The 20,030-nt window shown below is 44.9% G+C and overlaps 1 protein-coding gene across 7 annotated transcripts in view; it reads left to right on the forward strand.

Moving 5' to 3' along the window:
* The window catches only part of CAMTA2 (calmodulin binding transcription activator 2), an 809,661-nt gene that overhangs the window by 774,475 nt on the left and 15,156 nt on the right, over positions 1–20,030 (forward strand). For all 7 annotated transcript variants that reach the window (XM_078668358.1, XM_078668360.1, XM_078668361.1 and 4 more), the window contains one exon: positions 7,506–7,699. In XM_078668358.1, coding sequence (XP_078524484.1) covers positions 7,506–7,699 — 194 coding nt within the window. The remainder of the gene's footprint in view (positions 1–7,505; positions 7,700–20,030) is intronic.

Raw genomic sequence — 20,030 nt, forward strand, 5'->3', positions numbered from 1 at the left:
ATAGAGTAGTTCTCAGAACAAACCCTAAGTTCATGCCAAAGGTGGTATCCCATTTCCATATAAATCAGACTATAGAACTGCCAGTGTTCTTTCAGAACCCACAAACAGTAGCTGAAAGGGCCTTGCATACCCTTGATGTCAAAAGAGCTCTGCTATATTACATAGACAGAACTAAAACATTTTGCAAGACAAAACAATTGTTTGTTGCCTTCTCACCACAACACAAGGGTAACCCTATTTCAAAATCAGGTATAGCTAGATGGATAGTTAAGTGCATACAAATATGTTATTTGAAAGCAAAACGCACCTTAACAGTCCCCCCCCTAGAGCGCATTCCACACGCAAGCTAGGGGCATCCATGGCTTTCCTGGGAAATATTCCTTTACACGAAATTTGCAGAGCAGCCACATGGTCAACCACACATACATTTACAAAACACTATTGTGTAGATGTACATTCAAAACAGCAAGCTGCTGTAGGACAGGCTGTTCTCAAAACTCTTTTCCAGACTGCCGCAGCTGACACAGGCAGCCACCGCTAGGGGAGAGACTGCTATACATGCTATGCACAGATATGAATTCAGCAGCCCACATGCCTCGAACGGAATATGCAACTTACCAGTATGCATCTGTTCTTGGCATGTAGGGCTGCTGACATTCATATCGCCCACCCTCCTCCCCGGTGCCTGTCGTAGCTGCAGCATTCACTCTTTGCATAGACATCTCTTACTGTACTATACTCCATCTCTGCCACAATGGCAAAAAACAATCTGAGGATGGAGAGGATGCCCATGCGCACTGTAGTCCAGAGGAGGAGCCACCTATCTCGTGATACTTCGAAGACTCTTCCAGGACAACAATGTGCAATCATCCGGACCCAACACTAGGCGGCGATCTATGCAATAGATATGAATGTCAGCAGCCCTACATGCCAAGAACAGATGCATAATGGTAAGTAGCATATTCCTTCTGTGTGACTGTATAGCTTCCAAATGCATTCACTGTGGACAAAGTTACCTTGAGCACCTACAAAGCAGTGTCCACCGATTGATATACAAGGCTTGTTGAAATTAAACTTAGACATTGCTGGAGATTAAAGACAAATGGGCCTTTCTAGGCATCTTGCTTTCCTTCTTGAACTATCATCGCAGATCACATGGTTGCTAGTGCCATCTGTGGTTTTTACTATTACTGCCCTCTGTCTTTCCTAGAATTAATTTTTAGCATACCGGTGTCAATTCTACCATCCATATTCACTTCGGAACCGTAGTTCCAAGCTAAACAAAAGGTGTGGTGCTGTAAGTGTGACAGGTGTGCCCAGGCATGGCTTCTGGTTCACTGTGCCATAGGACTCGAGCCCTACGTCACTGATGTTGCCAATGTAGGTTGAAACCAGTCTGGGCTTGCTTCTCATCCTATTTGTTGGGTACTTGGTTGGGCTATTCGAGCAGGGTGGGCTGTTCTTATTAAATCAGGATTCAATCTGATTTGCATAAAGTAGTCCCTGACTGAAGAGGCTTAATGGGTGGAAATCTTTGTCCTGGAATACTTCCTGAAAGATTACCTGTGGCCGAGAGCTTTGCAAGCATTTCATCATCACTTTGTGAGTTCCTCCTAGGAACTGTAGCCCACCCGGACTTTTAAAGGATGCAGGCTTTTCCAGGTTTGAGAACACATTTCGGAGACCGGTTTACATTTTGAGCTGGCCACAACAATTGGTTACAGTTTCCTACAAAAAGGTCTGGGCTGTTCCCAGTGGGACGTGACCCTCAGCCAAGCACTAGAGTTGTAGGCCGATCACTAGACTAAGCATCTCCTATTGAAGTGTGTACTTTTCTGGAGAAATACCTCCAAAAAGAATAAAAGAAGTACAAAAATCCTATAGTGAGAGCTGCATTCATTGTAATGTGTGTAGTCTGCAGGAGAAGCATACATCCTGCAGAAGTAGAGCACATATCCATTATGAGCAGACGTGCAAGAACATTGTCATGTACAGGACTGGCTAGAAGGAGACAAGAGGGAATCATTTCACTGCAGGGCTGCGTGCTCACCCTCCCACACACTTGTTCTCCCAACCTACACAAGCACCCCCCAACTCAAATACCCCCAACACCAACCCAGCAGGAAAATAAGCGATATATATTCTGTTGCCAGAAGACTGGAATGAGTCAAATAGAAGTGACCGAAAAGTACTCACGGCCTGTGAATCTCGGCCTGCAGAATTGTGGTAACCACTAACTGTGCAATAAAAGCTTGGTACGTATTTAGGCCATTCTATAGGACATTCATCCAGGTGCAGAAAAGAAATGGGCAAACCCATTTGCATCCTCTCTGCTGCTTCTGTATTACGGAGTAAACAGAGTTTGTAACAGTCCATAATACAGACACTTTTTTAATATCAGGCAAAAGTAATCTTGAAACCATGTATAACACGTGCATTGCTTACAAACAATTTAAAATTAGTATTACTTTTTAACAAAGACCTGTTAGTGTATGTATCAGCAACCTGTTTAATAAATAAAACAGAGCAAAGTGATCCTTTCTGTTTATTGTTGCATTTGTAATACAAATGCAACAAACTGATTAACCTGCTAACGTCTTATCTGTCTTTAGGGAAAGAGATGTGAAATCAGTTTGTGCAATGTTTGACTTTGTGCAAATTCTATTTGCCCCATTTGCAATTACAAAAGCAACACAAATGATACAAATAGATGTCCTGTGTTTGGTCTTGCAGTATTGCAAGAAAACACATGGAGATTTGGGAAGATCTCAAAACTATCTGTCGGGGGGAGGGAGTGGACGCTTATCCTTCACGGCAGTCATCGCCAGACAAACTAGCTGTATACAACTCGCGAATAAAACGTGCAGCAGACACCTATGGGGTACAACTAGAGGAGGAACAGGCGGAGTCTTGCTTTCTTCTACAAACCATCATGACAACCAAGAAGAGGAATCTTTATCTCCAGTGCTTCCAAGCATCCTCGACAAAACAGTGAATGCCTTTCGAGAGCCTGCATCTTTGAAGGCAATGAGTCCCCGGCAATGCAACTTAAATAAAAGATGGATCAAAAGGTAGCAGTAGGCACTTATTAGACAAGCAACTACATTCCAAGGACATATTAAGAAAGCAACAGAACCAGATTTTAAAAAGCAAGGATTTCTGATATCTCAATCCCACAAAGCCTTACGTATAGTTGGTGAACCTAACATCTTTGAGAACAAAGCTGGTTTACTTTAAAAAAAAACAAAAAAACTTACCTTAAACACAGGTATCAATAATTGTCTGCTTAATGTTTATAAAAGTTGTAAAAAAAATGGCAAAGAGCAAAAGTAATAAATGATTTACAATAGGTGACTGAGGCACTGAAAACCACAGCAAATAAACCCTATCCCGTGTTATGACAAAAAGCCAAAGTAATTCTAAAGATTGAGACTGAATGCACGAGGATTATAGGATCAGTCACCATATACCCCTTACCCAGTAATATATTCTGGTTTATTGCAATCACTCTAGTCAATCATTGAACCATGTAACAACTTTGTTCATCAGAGTCCATCCAGTATGAAATCACATCCGGTCCGGAATATTCGTCTTTATATGTCAAGAGAATCATGCAGTCCAAATGACAAAAAGCGTTTCATTCTTTATTGTTCAAACTCTTCATCAATGTTTAAAATAGAATTGTAGAGAAAGTCACTGCATTTCATCCACTCTGGACTTCTTCAGGGCTACAAAACAAACTGCTCCATATTAGCAAAATTGAATTGAAACCATTATATTCAAATCAACGCTGTCACTGTAGCACCGAAATACAAAAAGCCTTACAAAGGAATACTCTTAATCTTTCTTAATACAAAACATTCCATTATTTCTAAATGGATTCTCTTGTCATTAAAATACATTCAATTAGTCACTGATACCATATAATGTATCAAAACATATTTTTGTATAACCATAGTAATGTATGTTGAACACTCAATAGTTAATTAAGAAAAGCTACAAATCGAGATTAGAAGTAGTCATTATCTAATAATTGCCAGTTTTGCTCAATATAATGGAGCTTATGCAAAATAATTAATGTGATCATATTTGCTCATTATTCTATCTACATTATAAGTACAACATACAGTAAACACAATGCAGACGAATCATGACTCATAAGTGTATTACGCGATACAAAAGGGGATGAAGGACGGAGCGTTTGAACAAATCAAACACTCACCCCCAGTCAACTGATCTGGGTTTAATCCATCACCATTCTTTAGTTCACTCAGCCACCCCAGTTCAGACATGGCTATATGCAAATCAGTCTGACCCTGTGCCTTGTGGGAACAGTCCAGCCCGAACTGCCAAGCCATGTCTTCCCTGGACCGGAAACAAGCATCCTGGGACCGGTTTCGGATTCATAATCCTCATCAGCCAGGCTATCTTGAATCCAGTGGCCAAGTGAACAAGGGACTCACGTCTGAGCATACCCTGCCACACTTAGGGCGAACAAAGCGATACAAAAGGGGATGATGGACGGAGCGTTTGAACAAATCAAACACTCACCCCCAGTCAACTGATCTGGGTTTAATCCATCACCATTCTTTAGTTCACTCAGCCACCCCAGTTCAGACATGGCTATATGCAAATCAGTCTGATAGCCAGAAACCGGTCCTTGGATGCTTGAATCCGGTCTGGGAAAGACATGGCTTGGTAGTTCGGACTGGACTGTTCCCATGAGGCACAGGGTCAGAGCTGATTTGCATATAGCCAGTGTCTAACCCAGGGTGGTGTGGAGTGCAAAAAAACGATGGATTTAGGCCCAGATCCTTGTACTGGGGTGAATGTATGACATTGTTCTACATTCTGTCCATCAACTGTGTTTTTTTGCAATTTTCATAAGTGTATTACAGCATGTATTGTGATTAAAAGGGCAGAACGTCGGGTCCATAGGATACGTGTGTGTTCAGGCTTCATAGTACAGCCTCTTCCAGCCGTGGCTCCTGAGGACTTCGAATCCAGGCACCTCACTGTCCTGATGAGACGCGAGGCGAAACTCAAAGAGCCTACACTAAAGGAAGCCGTATTAGAGGCCATCACGGCACAATGCAGGACCAGCGGAGTGCAAGCACCGACAACACAGGAACCCTACTCACAAATACACAGTGACAGAGTGGGAATGAGTACAAATCTGCGGTTCCTTCCCAAGGTCATCACACAGTTCCAAGATAACCAGTTTATTCAGCTGCCTGGGGTTCTTCTAGCAGTCAACACCTCATATAGAAGAGCATTGCACGCAGTAGAGGTGCAGAGGGCAGTCATGTAGAACTTGCAGGGAAAACACATCAACCAGGAAAGGAACTAGTTCTTCCTTTCCTCAGGTTTGCCTATGTCGAAGAGAACCATTCCAAGATGGATAGGACAGACAATACTGAATGCTACAAGAAAACCAGAGTGGCACTGCCGGAGAAACCAAGGGCTCCCTCTGCAAGGGAATAAAGGTGCGACACTTGCATTTCTGCTGAACACTTCTTTTCTATTAACGACATAAATGGCAGCAACATGGTCATCAGGATATACCTTCATCAAACTATTGTGTGGACATTCAAGGCAGCAAAGAAGCACAGGTGGAACATAATATATTAAAACACCTACTAGCGTACATTTCTTTCAACTTAACCGTCTAAAGGAGAATGCAACTAAAGAATCAATACACAGAACGCAAATCCGGAAAAGATTTCAGCAACAAAGCGGTTACATGTTGAATTTTTGGGATTCACATGCTATCATCCCACCTCCTGAGAAATGAGCTGCTTTGAGAATAACAAATTGGAGGAACTTGGACAACAGGTAGGAAGCCACAATAAGTTGAAAAAAAAGACCCAAAGAAATCTGAAGATGGTGACCAGACACATGGACTTCCAGGGCTACGGATCTCACAAGAGGAAGGACACAGCAACAAATGGTCCTTGACGATGATGAGAATTCAAGACCCTACCATTAGATGGCAGATTAACCTTTTAGTTCAGTGGTGATTGAAAATCCTCCGATGTACAAAAAAAAATTCTTTTTTTTTCGGCAAAATTGCATTAGTTTGTTTAGCACCTAAAATTATATGACGTTAAAATTAAATGCAGTGTTACTATGACAAATACCACATTGTTTTCCAATATAAGTAGGCTAAAAACATTTATCCCAATGACATTAAACACATTTCCAACTTTCATTAAACAGATGCAATCTTAGACATTAACCATGTACTCTTACTGCTCTACCCCTTAACCTCTAACTTCTATACACCAAAGCTTTTTATCCCGTACTCCGCTCTATACCCATAAGCCTATATACTATGAACGTAACTCCTAAACCCATAGTCTTTACGCCTATTACCTAGCCCCTTATCCTGTACCACCTTACCCCTAATCATCTACTGTAAACTTTTACTCTTACCCTCAGCCATTATACCCTTTAACACTATATACCAAACTGTTAACCCAATACTCCAAGTCATAACCGTACACCCTAAATTAACCCTGTGCCATACCTCTATAACCCTTAGCCACTAAGACCCAGACACTTAAGCCTGTTCTCCACACTCTTAATGCTATTTATCAGTCATTAACAATATACACTTAACCCTTAGATCCCTAATTCCATACTCTTAGCCCCTAACCCCTACCCTATACCCAAAGCTTTAACATCTTCACCCTCAACCCACTCAACACAGTCCTTATTTTATTATACTTTGGGAACAAACACTTATGGCAGTGTTCCTTTTTCAAAGTATCTATTTTAGAACTCATACTTTATAAGTGTTATTTTTAGACTTGTTGCGTTCTATGTTTTGAGGCAATAGTATAAGGTAGGAAATCCACCAGTTGAATTTCCTCCACCCTGGGATAGTAGTATTTAGGAAATGTATCCAGTGGATTCTTCTCTATATTTAGATATTACTCCAGAAATTCTCCAAATCAGGCCCTTGATTAAATATTGAACCTACTGAATGCAATCATTACTGGCATACTTTCAGAAATAAATAGCCCTCATCGAAGGACTATCTTCTAACCTGTTCACATACCTGTAGGCTTCCCCAATTTACAAACCTGGGGAGGATCGAGTGATGGTATAGTTTTAGTGGTACCTCAAATTCCTTTGTTTCTTTCTAATTCCCTTCCAATATTTTGCCATTATGTATTTTTGTTTCCTTTCAGCTCTTCCTTTTCTTGCACTCTCGCGCAATCTTTCCCACTGTTTCCACCCTTTCATTCCTTCCTCCGTTTTCATTATTCGTTCTCTTCTCTTTTTCTGTTTTGGTCCCTCTCAAAGTATTACAATCTTTCTTGTATTTTTTCTTCAAACGTTTTTCTCTTCCATTCTGTTTCCTTGTGTACACACCTGTCTGTTTTCCTTCAGATCTTCCTACTTTAGTGAAGAGCTTGTCCAAGACCTGGAAAATGTGTCTTTTGTCTGCTTTTCTGTTTTTAACTTGCAGTGTGATGTCCTTTTCCCTCTTTCCACAGTATGCACTTTACAAGAAAATGACTCAGGCAGCCATTTTGATCCAGAGCAAATTTCGTAGCTATTACGAGCAGAAGAAGTTCCAGCAGAGCAGGCGAGCAGCGGTGCTGATCCAGCAGTACTATCGCAGCTACAAGGAGTATGAAAAGCTGAAGCAGGGGCACCGACCTGGATCATCCATGCAGCAGAAAATCAAGTAAGGGTGCAAGAGTGGAGCGTTCCCTAAACTGGATTAGGGAATACTTTTTATAGTGCTCTTAACAGACCAGAGTCTAAATTCTGTTGTCTCGTTTGTGTATTGATGCTTTGGTACTGTTGCTTTCTTTTACCATCCCATGACTGGATCTGAATAGTCCTGGGGTATGATTTAAAATCTTTTAAAACGATCATAACTATACCTCAGTGCAGTGGCAGAAGTGATATACTTTATAGATAGTCATAAAGGTTAGATTAGATAATTCCCTTCTGCGTGTGAACCCTGGAACACTTCGTGTGTGTGGGTGTATTTGTGTACAGAACATACCTTGTGCAGTTGTTCATATGTAGAGAAGTGTGGCTCAATGGTTAGAGCGGCAGACCCTGATGCAGAAGTTTGGCCGGGACCAGGGTTCAATTCCCGCCTCGGCGGGTCTCGGGCTCAATTTCCTCGGACCTGATAATTCTCGCCTCGGCGCCTACTCTAATCATGGGTCCCACTCTGCAACTCTGGGCAATAGCTTGCTTAATCTCTACAACGGCCCCAACAACGCTGAGGATGCCTGACTTCACCTTGGGGGTGCCCAGGAGTGGGCTCCTCACAGGGAAAGGCCAGGAAGGGTTCCTCTGCAGTATTCGTACAAGCTCCGAGATGCCTACGGGTAGTCGTGCGCTATACAAGTGCGTAATCATTTCATCATATGTCCATACGATGAGTATCACCCTATGAACGCCGATCCAAGGCACCATTTTTCCAGAATGTAGACTGCAAGACTCCAGAAAAGGCTTTTTCATGACTGCATTCCTTGATCTGAGATGCAAAGTGCTGAAAAATGTCTACTTTTAAAGAAACTTGTGGCCTGATGGGCTGGCTTTGAAAAATATGAAAACACACTTCTCCCTTTAAGGCTCCTGGACCTTCCACTACCCGTGATTCATAGTACCGGCTTCCGTCCCGTGTGAGAAGCATCTTAGAACACATTAGAGGTTTCACAACTATGTTTTTCTGTGAATTTCCATTCTAGATTTGTTATTTTCTTATCTTTACTTGATAATTTGAACATCTATTTTTTCGAGTGAACCTATTTTTTCTGATTTTGCCTGAGATTTTTCTATTGGAATGCCTTCCTTGTTTATCAACTGCCCCTCCTGTGGGAGAAAAAAGGCAGTTACAGACCCACACAAGGTAGGTGGGTATGTTGTGTCTTTTACCTGCACATTCAGTTAAATCATTCTGGCCAAAATATGTATGATACAACACTTGAACATTCCACTGGAGTACCAACCTGTGGTGGTTATAATGGAGCCTCTCAAGCAAAGACCATCTCTTCACAAACCGTTATTCTAATGTTGGAAGATGTGGAAGAAATCAGGACAATGTAGCGTATATTGTTTTCCCTTTTTTAAGGCGAAATAGTGAGCAACAATTGAATGATCTCATCCATCACGTAAATAGGCTCTCTGACACATTACTACAATGCAACATTATTGTGCATATCACATCAGGTATGTATGTACAATCGTACACAGCATGATCACAAATCTTCCCTAACATAGTCCAGCGACTTCACTAGCCATAACTGACACACCAGATCGTCCAGTGCCCGTTTGCAAATGGCTACTTCAGTCTTTGCTATCTGTAGGACTCAGAGTCGGTATTCGAGCTATTATTCTGCATTTGGTAAAATAAGCCTGGAGTGATGCCCATATGTCCTTGTCTCTGGTTCTAAGAGACAACATAACGGGAAACAGTTCCTCTCTAGTATTACTTGTGGCCGCCTTTTAAACCAACACTCCCATGTAGTAAGTGGTCCCTTCATCCGGCAAAGGACTATGTCTCTTTTGGCCAGTGGTAGAAGCCCCCTACGTAACACAGATTTAGGTAATTTAGCAACCTATCCCAGCACCACATCATCATCAGCAGTGGTAGGGACGTCGTACCCAATAATACGAATTACCTCTGCCAACACTGCAGCCCAGTAAGTAGTGATGTCATGACATTCCCAGGCCAAGTGAAAGGAGGTAGCCAGAGGCTGATAACAATAAGCACATTCATTTGGCCCAGCACTACCAAAGCTGTGTCATCCCGCAGGAGTGTAACATAGTCTTAGGAAACATTTAAAATGTTAGAGCTCGCGTTTGTGATTCATTAAGATTGTCTCCATCCGAGCACAGCAATATGGCCATTTACAAGAATCCCCGAGATCTCCTCGATCCCTCTCCCACAGCACCCTGGCTGAAACACAGCCCAGTAACCGCTCTCCCAGGGCAAGTTTGTACATTTGAGACCCATCCCCTTGAGAACACAAGATCGGTAAGTTGGGTAAGAGGTATAAATACTTAGGCTTACTTAGGGAACGCCGGGAGGTAAATCTTCATTGCATGGCGTAGTCTGATATAGGAAACTATCAAGTATGTTTGTTGGTGCTTTATCACAATATTGCTCAAGAGTCAGAAATATTCCCTCATGAAACAAATGTCCCAACTCCTTGTGTTATTTCTGTCGAGTGTTGATTTCACTAATGCCGCGGCAGTGATGGATATCACTGGGTTTTCTAACAGTGGAACCCTCTTTGAGAACAGCAAAGGACAACCTGTGACAGCACTTAGAGCTCGCCAGGCTCCAGTAGTTGCTGCCACAGTATCCACAGCAGTCCTGGGATATGGGCGATTGTGAAAAAGATCATTGTGCTTATTCTACCTGAAGCTACGGCCTCTGTCTGAACGACCGTATGCAGTATCAACGGCTGGGGGTATAAGTAAAGTGCAAAGAAGGCCTAAGCCGACAATAGTGTAGCTCAGGATTGGGTGCTGCCGGTCCTCCCTTCCTTCACTGGTGGCTACATCAGTATCTCCCAGCGGAACCTTGGTTGACCATCTTCCCAAATGAACATACTAAGTTTCGATTTTAGAAGGTATGTCAGGAGATCAATGTATTCAAGAATAAATAGAGAAATATGGACCTCACCACCAGTTTATTGATTGCCACCCTGCCAGTAATAAAGGCAATTTATACCAATGATCCACTTGTGTTCACAGTCTGGAACATAGTTATCAAGCATAACTACCTCTTTGTCCTAGGGAATTTTGTTGGCACGTGTTAGAAATCAGGTCTCTACTTGGCAGAGATATGCACCCTTTCCAAGTAGGGACGACAATCCTAGTCAGGGTAAGTCACAACACAATCCCAAATTAGCCAGTGCTCTTCACCTGGTAACTTGGCACAGAGCAGGCACGCTTAACTTGGAAGGCAATGTGTAAAGTATTTGTGCAATAACTCATGCAACGACACAGTAAATACCCTGCAAAAAGACTCCACGATAGTTTAGGAAAACAGAGAATATCTGAGTAAAACAAGGCCCAAACAGTCTAAATCCATCAAGTAGAAGTTGAGATATTTAAGGTTGCCGAAATAAATCCAATAAAGCGCTCCGAAACAGGGAGTGCAAAAAAAGTTACTTCAGGTCGCAATTAACCAGGTCAAATCCAAAGTTGAGGCCGACTGCGATGGAGCGCTGGCCATCTACAGGGACCCACTTGGGCCCTCTGAACACAGTACCTTGAATCCTGGGCCCAGTCTGCACAGCGAGGCTGGTGTTGTTCAGTGTTGATTCGTAGAGGCTCTGTGGCAGCACTGCTTCACTTCGGACTTTGCAGGAACTCCGCTTCAGAAACCACTTCTGAGGCCCAGAACTTGTAGGGGAACCTCCTGTGATTCTGGGCAAATCACTTAATCTCCCCGTGCCTAAAAATGAAAGTGTGTCCTCATGTAAAAAAAAAAAAACGTAACGTGGGCTATGTAAAGCGCTCTGATACCTGATTCGGTTTGGGTCTAGTTCGCGCTATATAAAACTCCACAAAAAAAAATAAAAAAAGAACCTCAGGCACAAGGAGGACTCACGGAAGGCAGAGTCCGGCAGCACCTACAAAACTGCAGGAAGTCTTTTGAGTCCCTGAGACTTCAGAAACAGGAGGCTAGCGAACGAGCCCTTGGGGATCACTTTCGAGGGATGGCGGAGCCCATCTCTCCTTCCAGCAGAATCAGAGAGCAGCAGGCCGCAGGGCAACAAGCAGGGCAACAAGCAGTCCTTCCAGAAAAACAGTCCAGTTGAGTCCTTTTAGCAGCACCACAGTTCTTCCGACAGAGATTCGGTGCATGTCCAGAAGTGTCTGATTTGATACGGCCAGAAACCCAGCACTTATGCGCAAATGTGCCCTTGATGTGAGGGAAACTTGAAAGAGTGGTTTTGAAGTGCACCAGTATCTCTTTTAGTCCTAGCCCTCGCTCCAGACTACCAGTGGGGGGTTATCAGTCCTTTCTATGGGGTGGGCCACTACCCTTTGAAGGGTAAGGGTGAGCCCCTTTCTCCCAGGAACACCCATCAGAATGCAGATGGTTGCTAAATCACACCCAGCCCTTTCCTGTTTCTATGGCTGTCTAGAAGGAATGCACAAAGGGGTCTGTCACATAGCCCTGACATGTATTGGAGACAGATGTAAGCACACAGAGCAGAACGAGCAGAGAAATGTCCACTTACTAAAAGTGGCATTTCTAAAATAGTAATGTTGAATCCGACCTTACCAGTAAAGAGGATTTATCATTACCATTCCAGAGATATGAAACATGAAAAGGCTACTCCTTTCCTCTCTGGAATTACAGCTTAAAGGTATTCTAACGAATTCCCAATTCTAGCCAGTGAGACGAGTAAGGCCCCACAGCGGGGGGGAAACTACATTAGCTATTTGTCACTACCAGGACATGTAAAACATAGAAGTACATGCCCCGCTTTTATAGCATGGGACCCACGTCTGGGCATACCCTTCCCACTTTAGGTCAAAATGCAACACAAAAAGATGATTGACTGAATGTTGAACATTGTCAAACATTCACCCCCAGTCACAGGTCTGGGTTTAATCCATTGTTATTTTGATCGCCAAGCTATTCTAGTTTGGACCCTGGGGCTCACGGTTCGATCCCCGGTGCCGGCGGCAGCTCAGCACCATGTGACTCTGGCGGTAGCTCACTTAATCTTCCCGACTGCCCCCAGTGCCTTGAAACCTTAAGGGGTAATATGTTTGCGCTTTACAAATATGGATGATCTACGCACATGATGTTGCTTCAGTTGCATGCCAGGAGCTCCATGGCTATAGCAAACAAGCATTGGCATAGCCAATAGGTCTCGCTTTTGGGACCTTATAAGTGTTTACCCATGCAACAGTTGATATTGTTGCACCAAGGCTATTGTGCTGCATAACTAAATACTTAAAAGGTCCCAAAAGCGAGACCTATTGGCTATGCCAATGCTTGCTTTTTTTTACCAGGGTCGTGTTTCTTTGCAGAATATCCTGCATCTCTCAACTTTTAAACCAGGACCTCTGTATCTTTATTCGCCCTTTCATGATCCGAATCTGACTTTCTTATTCCCTCCATGCTTCTTTGGCGCTATTCTCACGAGCACAGTGCTAACACTCCAGTTTATATGACTGTCTCGCACATAACACACTAATCAAAAATACAACGCTAAAATAACTTCAATACAAGGAAAACGAAAAAGAATAGAAACCAGAGGAGAGGATAAACAAGATGGGCAACTAAACAGCATCCATACACGAAGCACAGGCAACCCAACAACAAATTGAATGTCTTCCCGAAAGTCGTAGCAGTTCCAGTAAAAGACGGGCCTCTGTTGGTAAGGAAAAAGCTGTGGAACGTGAACGAGATGCATTTTGACTTCCATCTTGACGTGTAATGATGTCTGCTGCGTCAGGGCACTCAGCCCACTGTCCATCACAACGCGGCCTTCTGCTACAGAGGTCATTATGAGAGGGCTCCTCGGAGCAAATGCTGTTCATTAATGGCCTGAGCCGCAAATGGAAGCCGGTCACATTCAGTTCAGGTGTTAGGACTTAAAAATGAATATAAGGGGATGTAAATGGGCCAGTGGGGGGATTGGTCAAGATTACGGCGCCCGGGCCTCATTTTGAAGTCGGAGAGGAGCATTTGGCCACAAGTAACCGTCTCACCTGCCCAAACCTCACAGATGAAAGGCTCAAGGAGGAATTAACTGTCAACTCAAAGGCTTTGCGCTGATCCTTGGTGTCACAACGCTGTCTTTTGGGCTTGTGACCCGTGAGGACATTCTGTTTGTCCTGGCAGCCCGAGATGTACTAAAACACAATAAATCTATTTTCTAGTAATTAACACATATGGTCAAACTAATCCCTCAATATGGCGGCACGGGCCCAGTCCTTACTTAAAAAGTACATTAACAGCGGTGAAAGATGTTGCGGCCGTGACTTGTCTCTTGTCTAATGTGATGTACACTGGAAGACAATTCCAGGCAATGTCAGAAAGTAGGTTACTGTCTGCTGGCATCAGGCAGCTATTACAATATGTTTTCCAGTTTGAAGATCTGAGAGTTAGTAGGGATTAGTAAAGTAGATAAGTATAATCGAAAAACTAGATATGACCTCTGACCCTTTTACAATACTGTGTACTGATAAGCACCACTGCGAGGCTACATTAATGGAAGACATTCCCTACACAAAACTGTGTAACATAACATACCGTAACATAACACAACAAAACACATTACTGCCTATGTCGGTACACAAAAATAAACAGAAGTCCATACATTCACACATAAAACGATACACAAAAGTCTGAGAGGTGTGGCGCCGCGGCCAGGGCGACTGACGCTGGAATCTGGGGACCACGGTTCGATCCCCGGCTCCGGCGGCAGGTTAGCTTAGCACCATGTGACTCTGGGCAATAGCTCGCTTAATCTTCCCGACGGCCCCCAGCGCCTAGAGACCCTTACGGGTGATTGTGCGCTTTACAAATGTGGACTTTACTTTACTATTGCGTGCTGATCAACTGTGTTGTCATAATGTACACACTTTTATTTTACTGAACTATGGTTCACTCAAACTAATCATTTTTCGTGTTAAATTAGAACTCGGAGTACATTGTTTGCAACAACAGTTCTCATGTCGATAAAATCATTCAATAGGGCATTGCGAATGTTTCAGAACCGGACTGTGTGCATCACAAAATTACTTCAATTTATTACACAATTGTTAAGTAACAAAGAGAGGCAGGCACATTTCAACCGAAAGACGGACAGCTGAAAACGGAAGTACTTGTGAGGAAAAGTCTTGCATACTTGCACACATGGTCAAATAAGTTTTTTTTCGTGCCTTATTTTATGTATATGTGAGGATAGCAACTTTGATATGGTGATACAAAACCAGAAGGGATGTAAGAAGGCGCTTTGTTATCTGCCTCATCTCTTGCTGGATGATTAGCTCAAAGAACGTGTCTTGAGTTGCTTTTAATGAGTCGGTAAAGTGCATTCTTTGTCTTCGGATTAAGAGATGTCTCAAAATGCCTGCACCACCCCTGGCAAATGGACTTAAATATCAAGGCTCAGTGCACCTTTTGTCAAGCTTCACAGGTATGACGTGTGGGAGGCGCAAGGAACGGCTACACTACGTCACCTCACATTCACTTCCTTTTCTTTGAATCGAACGTTCACGCCAAGACAGCCCTGGTAAAACAAGTGCGCGCGGCAGCAGGGGGAGGCGCGCACGCGCCTCTGGCGGAAGCAGGGGGGAGGAGGGGGGCCTGCGCGATTCACTTGCTGGAGCGATAAATGCTACCATATGGTAGCGCTCGCTCCCGCAAGTAAATCGCCACACGTGCACGCGTTGCCATTGAAGGCAATGGAACGCGTGCACGTGTTTGGCTCAAAAGCCGAAGCCATGGCTTCAGGTCTTCGCATGCGCGCTGCTAGGCGAGACCTAAAAAGGAGCAGAGACGAGAGCTTCCCTGTCCCGTAGCTCTCATGAGAGCTACAGGAACCAGTTAGTGATCAGGATTCTGGCAGTTAGAAAAGTATACAATAATGAGATCACGTATAGGAGGCCGTTCCAGCGAATTGGAAGCATCTTTGCTGCCAAAAAGAAGCTGATTGTAGGGAGCTCTGGTTTAAGCTGATGCATCAATGCGAGCAATAATTGTATGTTGTGAGCAGTAGACCAAGCCATGATAAAGCCTGCTGCAGCTATTTTAGAAGGAAAACTGACACTACCTCTTTAAGGGCTCCCAGCTCTCCAGAATCCTATCATGCCATGTGAGTGGCAGATACCTTAATTATTTTATCCAGCTCCTGGAGACAAGATCTTGGAGCAATGAGCTTAGTTTTGTTTGGCTCTTTAAACGGCATGAAAAATCTCTTCAGAACGTGTTTAAAACAACTTCCCTCAACATCTTTTGACCTCTAGAGTGTTTCTATGGTATTTTATTGTCTTTGCAAAATGACTTCTCTATTTCAGCGTTTCCTGCCTTTGGGAGAAGAAAGGCAAAATCAGATATCCGTGATATGTGAATACTGTTCTTGACAGCCACATTCCAGAAGGGTGCAAACACTGCAGCACCATTTGCAGGCAGACCCTGAAAGACAAGGATAAGGTTTGGCTGCATGGAAAAAGGAGTTGTGCAGATAGCGTTGGGCACTGTCAGAAAGAGCCGGGGCATTGCACCAGTGAAGAGAAGCACCGTCCTCTACTTCCATCTTCTAAGAACTCTGCCAGAGGGGCCTCCAAAAGGAGACACCGCCTTGGAAGAAGGCATCGCTCCTGGTCGCCTTCAAGACGAGGTGCAGTGCCAGCATGTTCGCTGTCAAGGACTGGGTCAGCTCCAAAAAGATGGAGGGATCTATGCAATCCACAGACTTGTTAAGAAAGATGAAGGGCAGAAACGTACCCAGCTATATCGGATTCAGAGTATTCAAGGGCGTATTCACCATTCAGATGGTCATTCTCAGTGGTAATACAGGACTCTCCAGCTCTGGCTGCCCAGCTTTCTTTGCAACCACATCCATTGTTATCTCTTCCATGGTCTCCTCTTCCATTAGGTCCTTTAGGAACTCAAGCTCTCTCAAGACCTCAGGTGTCACTTAGGAGAACCACGACTTCTCCCCATAGATCTAGCTCGCATTCAGGTCAAACTCTTGTCAGTTAAGACATACCTCCTCTTCCAAACCATTTTTCGAGGCGTGAACATCACTCCAGAAATATGTTCTGTCTCTTCTTGATCACCATCATCATCTGGCACAATAAGGGTTTTGCCTTACTTAACAGATTTTCTGCCAGCAAGAATCTCCCCAGTTGATATTTTCATTTTCCAGGCGGTGCTCATCCGAGAAGATAACAAACTCAATATCTCCTACCAGCTCCAGCAGCGAACGCTTAGGTGATTTTTTAAAACATGTTACCAGCATTTATTCACGAGGCCTCTGCTCCCAAATGGCTTGCGTCTGTTGCAACTAGCTGCGGAATTATCGCTCACTCCATCCTCAGCTAAAGCTGTGCGGCTTGGATTGTTAAAAGAAAAGGAAAATACAATCTACCTGATCAGGAACCTCTTTACCTGCTTTCAGACCGCTCTTCTGGCTCAGTAGTGGTATCAGTTGGTGAAGACCTTTCATGTCCCTGCTCCTGAAATGTAGACTTTGAATGCTGTAATTCTGGGAAAAGATAGAAGAAAAGAAGAAACTGTTGTACATACCTTATGATAATCAATACTATGCACAAAGGGTTCAAACCCCTCAGTGGCCTCAAGGTCTTAAATAACAGTAACACAGAACTTTCCACCGACCCTAGGTTTAGAGGCGGTCACCAATCAGCTGCTGCAGCGGGTAAACCTCCTGCATGCTTCTCTACTTTCCCCTCTTCTGTTGCCCACACTGGCAGGGAGGGAAGAATTTCAAACGTTCTGGAGTGAAGTGCCATAATAATCAATCAATCCGGGATTTGTGAAGCACAATACTCACCCGCGAGGGTCTCAATGCACTGGGGGAGGGCGGGTTAGCACGCCGCTTTGTCTCATCCGAAGAGCCAGGTCTTGAGGCTCTTCCTGAAGGCTTGCAGTGTGGGGGTGTGTCTGATGCTGAGAGGGTGTTTGTTCGAGTCTTGGCTGCGATGTAGGAGAAGGATCAACCCCCTGCTCAGGCTCTGCGGAAGCATGGGATTTCGGCTATGGCAAGATAGGCGGATCGGAGGCTTCTCTTGGGTGCGTAGAAGGAGAGTCTCTTGTTGAGGTATTGGGGTCCGGTGTTGTGGAGGTATTTGTGGGCGTGAGTGAGGAGCTTGAAGGTCACTATCTTTTCTACGGGGAGCCAGTGGAGTTCTCGTAGGTGTTGGGTGATGTGGTGTTGTCGTGGGATGCCGAGCACCAGTCTAGCTGCGGCGTTCTGGATTGTCTGGAGTTTGAGAAGTAGAGATTTGTTTATTGCGGTGTAGAGGGCTTTCCCGGAGTCCAGTCTGCTGGTTATGAGTGTGCGGGTGATGATCCTTTTGGATTCAGGGGAATCCATTTGAAGGTCTTGCGGAAGGTGTTGAAGCATGTGGAGGATACAGCATTGACCTGTCGGTGCAGGATGAGGAAGGAGTCGAGTATGAGTTTGCGGGCATGGTCTTTGGGTGTGGGAGGTTCGCCGAGGGTGCTGGACCACCAGGTGTTGTCCCATGCTGAGGGGGTGGATCCTAGGACGAGGACTTCCGTTTTCTCTGAGTTCAGCTTTAGGCAGTTGTGCTCATCTAAGAGGCGACGTCTTTCATTCCTTCCTGTCGGGTTTGTTGGTGAGGGAGAGGATGAGCTGGGTGTCGTCGGCGTAGGATACTGAGCTGAGTCTGTGTTTTCTGACGATGGTGGCAAGAGGGGCCATTTAAATGTTGAAGAGCATGGGGCTGAGTGGGGATCCTTGGGGTACTCCGCAGCTGATCTCTGTGGGTTTGGAGCAGAAGGGTGGGAGTCTGATTCTTTGGGTTCGGCCAGTGAGGAAGCAGCAAATCCAGTCGAGGGCGGTACTCCGGATGCCGGCTTCGTGAAGTCTGGCAGTTAATGTGCGGTGGGAGACGGTGTCGAAGGCCGCTGAGAGGTATAGTAGCATTAGGGCTGCTGTGTGGCCCTGGTCCAGGATGATGCAGATGTTGACCGTGGCGGCTAGGAGGGCGGTCTCGGTGCTGTGGTTGCTGCGGAATCCGGATTGAGAAGAGTCGAGTTGACTTGTATGAAGTTAGTGAGCTGATTGTTGACGATCTTCTCTGTGACCTTGGCTGCGAAGGGAGATAGGTGGGTAGTTCTTGAGGAGGGGCTTGACCTCTGCGCGTTTCCAGTCGTCGGGGAAAGTGGCTGTTTCGAGGGAGCAGTTGATGGTACGTCATAGTTTGGGTGCGATGGCGAATGTGGCTCTGAGGAAGATGTGGAGTGGGCAGGGGTCGGTGGGTGCTCCTAAGTGTATTCTTCTCATGGTCATGGTGGTGTCTTCTCTGGTGACGGGGGTCCAGACGGTGATGGTCGGCTGGGTTGCGTTGTTGGTTCGAGGTGTCGGGTCAGTGTCTGGGTTCTGCTCATCAAAGTTGCTGTAGAGTTTTCTGATTTTGAGAAGGAAGTAGGACCCGAGTTTGTGCAGAGGTCCTGGGAGAGAGGGACATGAGAGGATTCGCTGGGGGTTTGGTGAATTCTTGAATGATGCTGAAGAATTTCTTAGAGTTGCGGGAGTTGGTGCGTATTCTGTTCTGGATAAAGTTCTTCTTCGTGGTTCTGATGAGTTGGTGGTGTTCTGTCATGGCTGCCTTGTAGGCGGAGCGTGATTCGGGGATTTTGCTGTTCCTCCAAGCTTTCTCGACTCATTGGCACATGCGCTTGGATTCTCGGAGGTCGGTGGTGGGCTATCTGTCAGAGTTCCGGAGGGGGGCGAGAGTGTCTGCACAGTCAGCGATCCATCTGTGGAGTGCGTTGGCTGCAGAGATGGCGTCGGTAGTGGTGGGGGCAGGAGAGTGGTTAAGGGCGGAGTTAAGGTGCTCCTCGGTGATAATGCTCCAGTTTATGCACGGGGCAAGGTGTGGGCCTGTGTGCGGGGGGGTTTGGAGAAGGAGAAGTTGACACAGTGGTGGTCCGTCCAGAGAGTTGCATGGTGTGACTGAAGTGAATATTGTGTCCTCCAGTGTAGATGGGGTCGGGGTATGTCCTGCCTTGTGGATGGGGGTGGTGACAAGCTGTCTCAGTACTATGTTGGCACGGTTGTCCAGGAGGATGGAAGAGTTGGGGTGGCTGGGTTGTCTAGGTGAAAATTCAGGTCTCTGAGGAATACGTAGTCCGTGGATGTGATGGAGTGGGGAGTGATGATATCTGCGATGGTGTTGGTGAACGTGGCGCGCGGTCCGGGAAGACCGAAAAGAAGCAGGAGTGCTGAGTATTGGTCAGAATGTCTGCTGGCTCAGATCCACCTATCTGCCTTATAAAATACCACCAAAGAAGTCATCCT

This window comes from Lissotriton helveticus, chromosome 12, assembly GCF_964261635.1.
Source record: "Lissotriton helveticus chromosome 12, aLisHel1.1, whole genome shotgun sequence".
Classification (NCBI taxonomy): domain Eukaryota; kingdom Metazoa; phylum Chordata; class Amphibia; order Caudata; family Salamandridae; genus Lissotriton; species Lissotriton helveticus.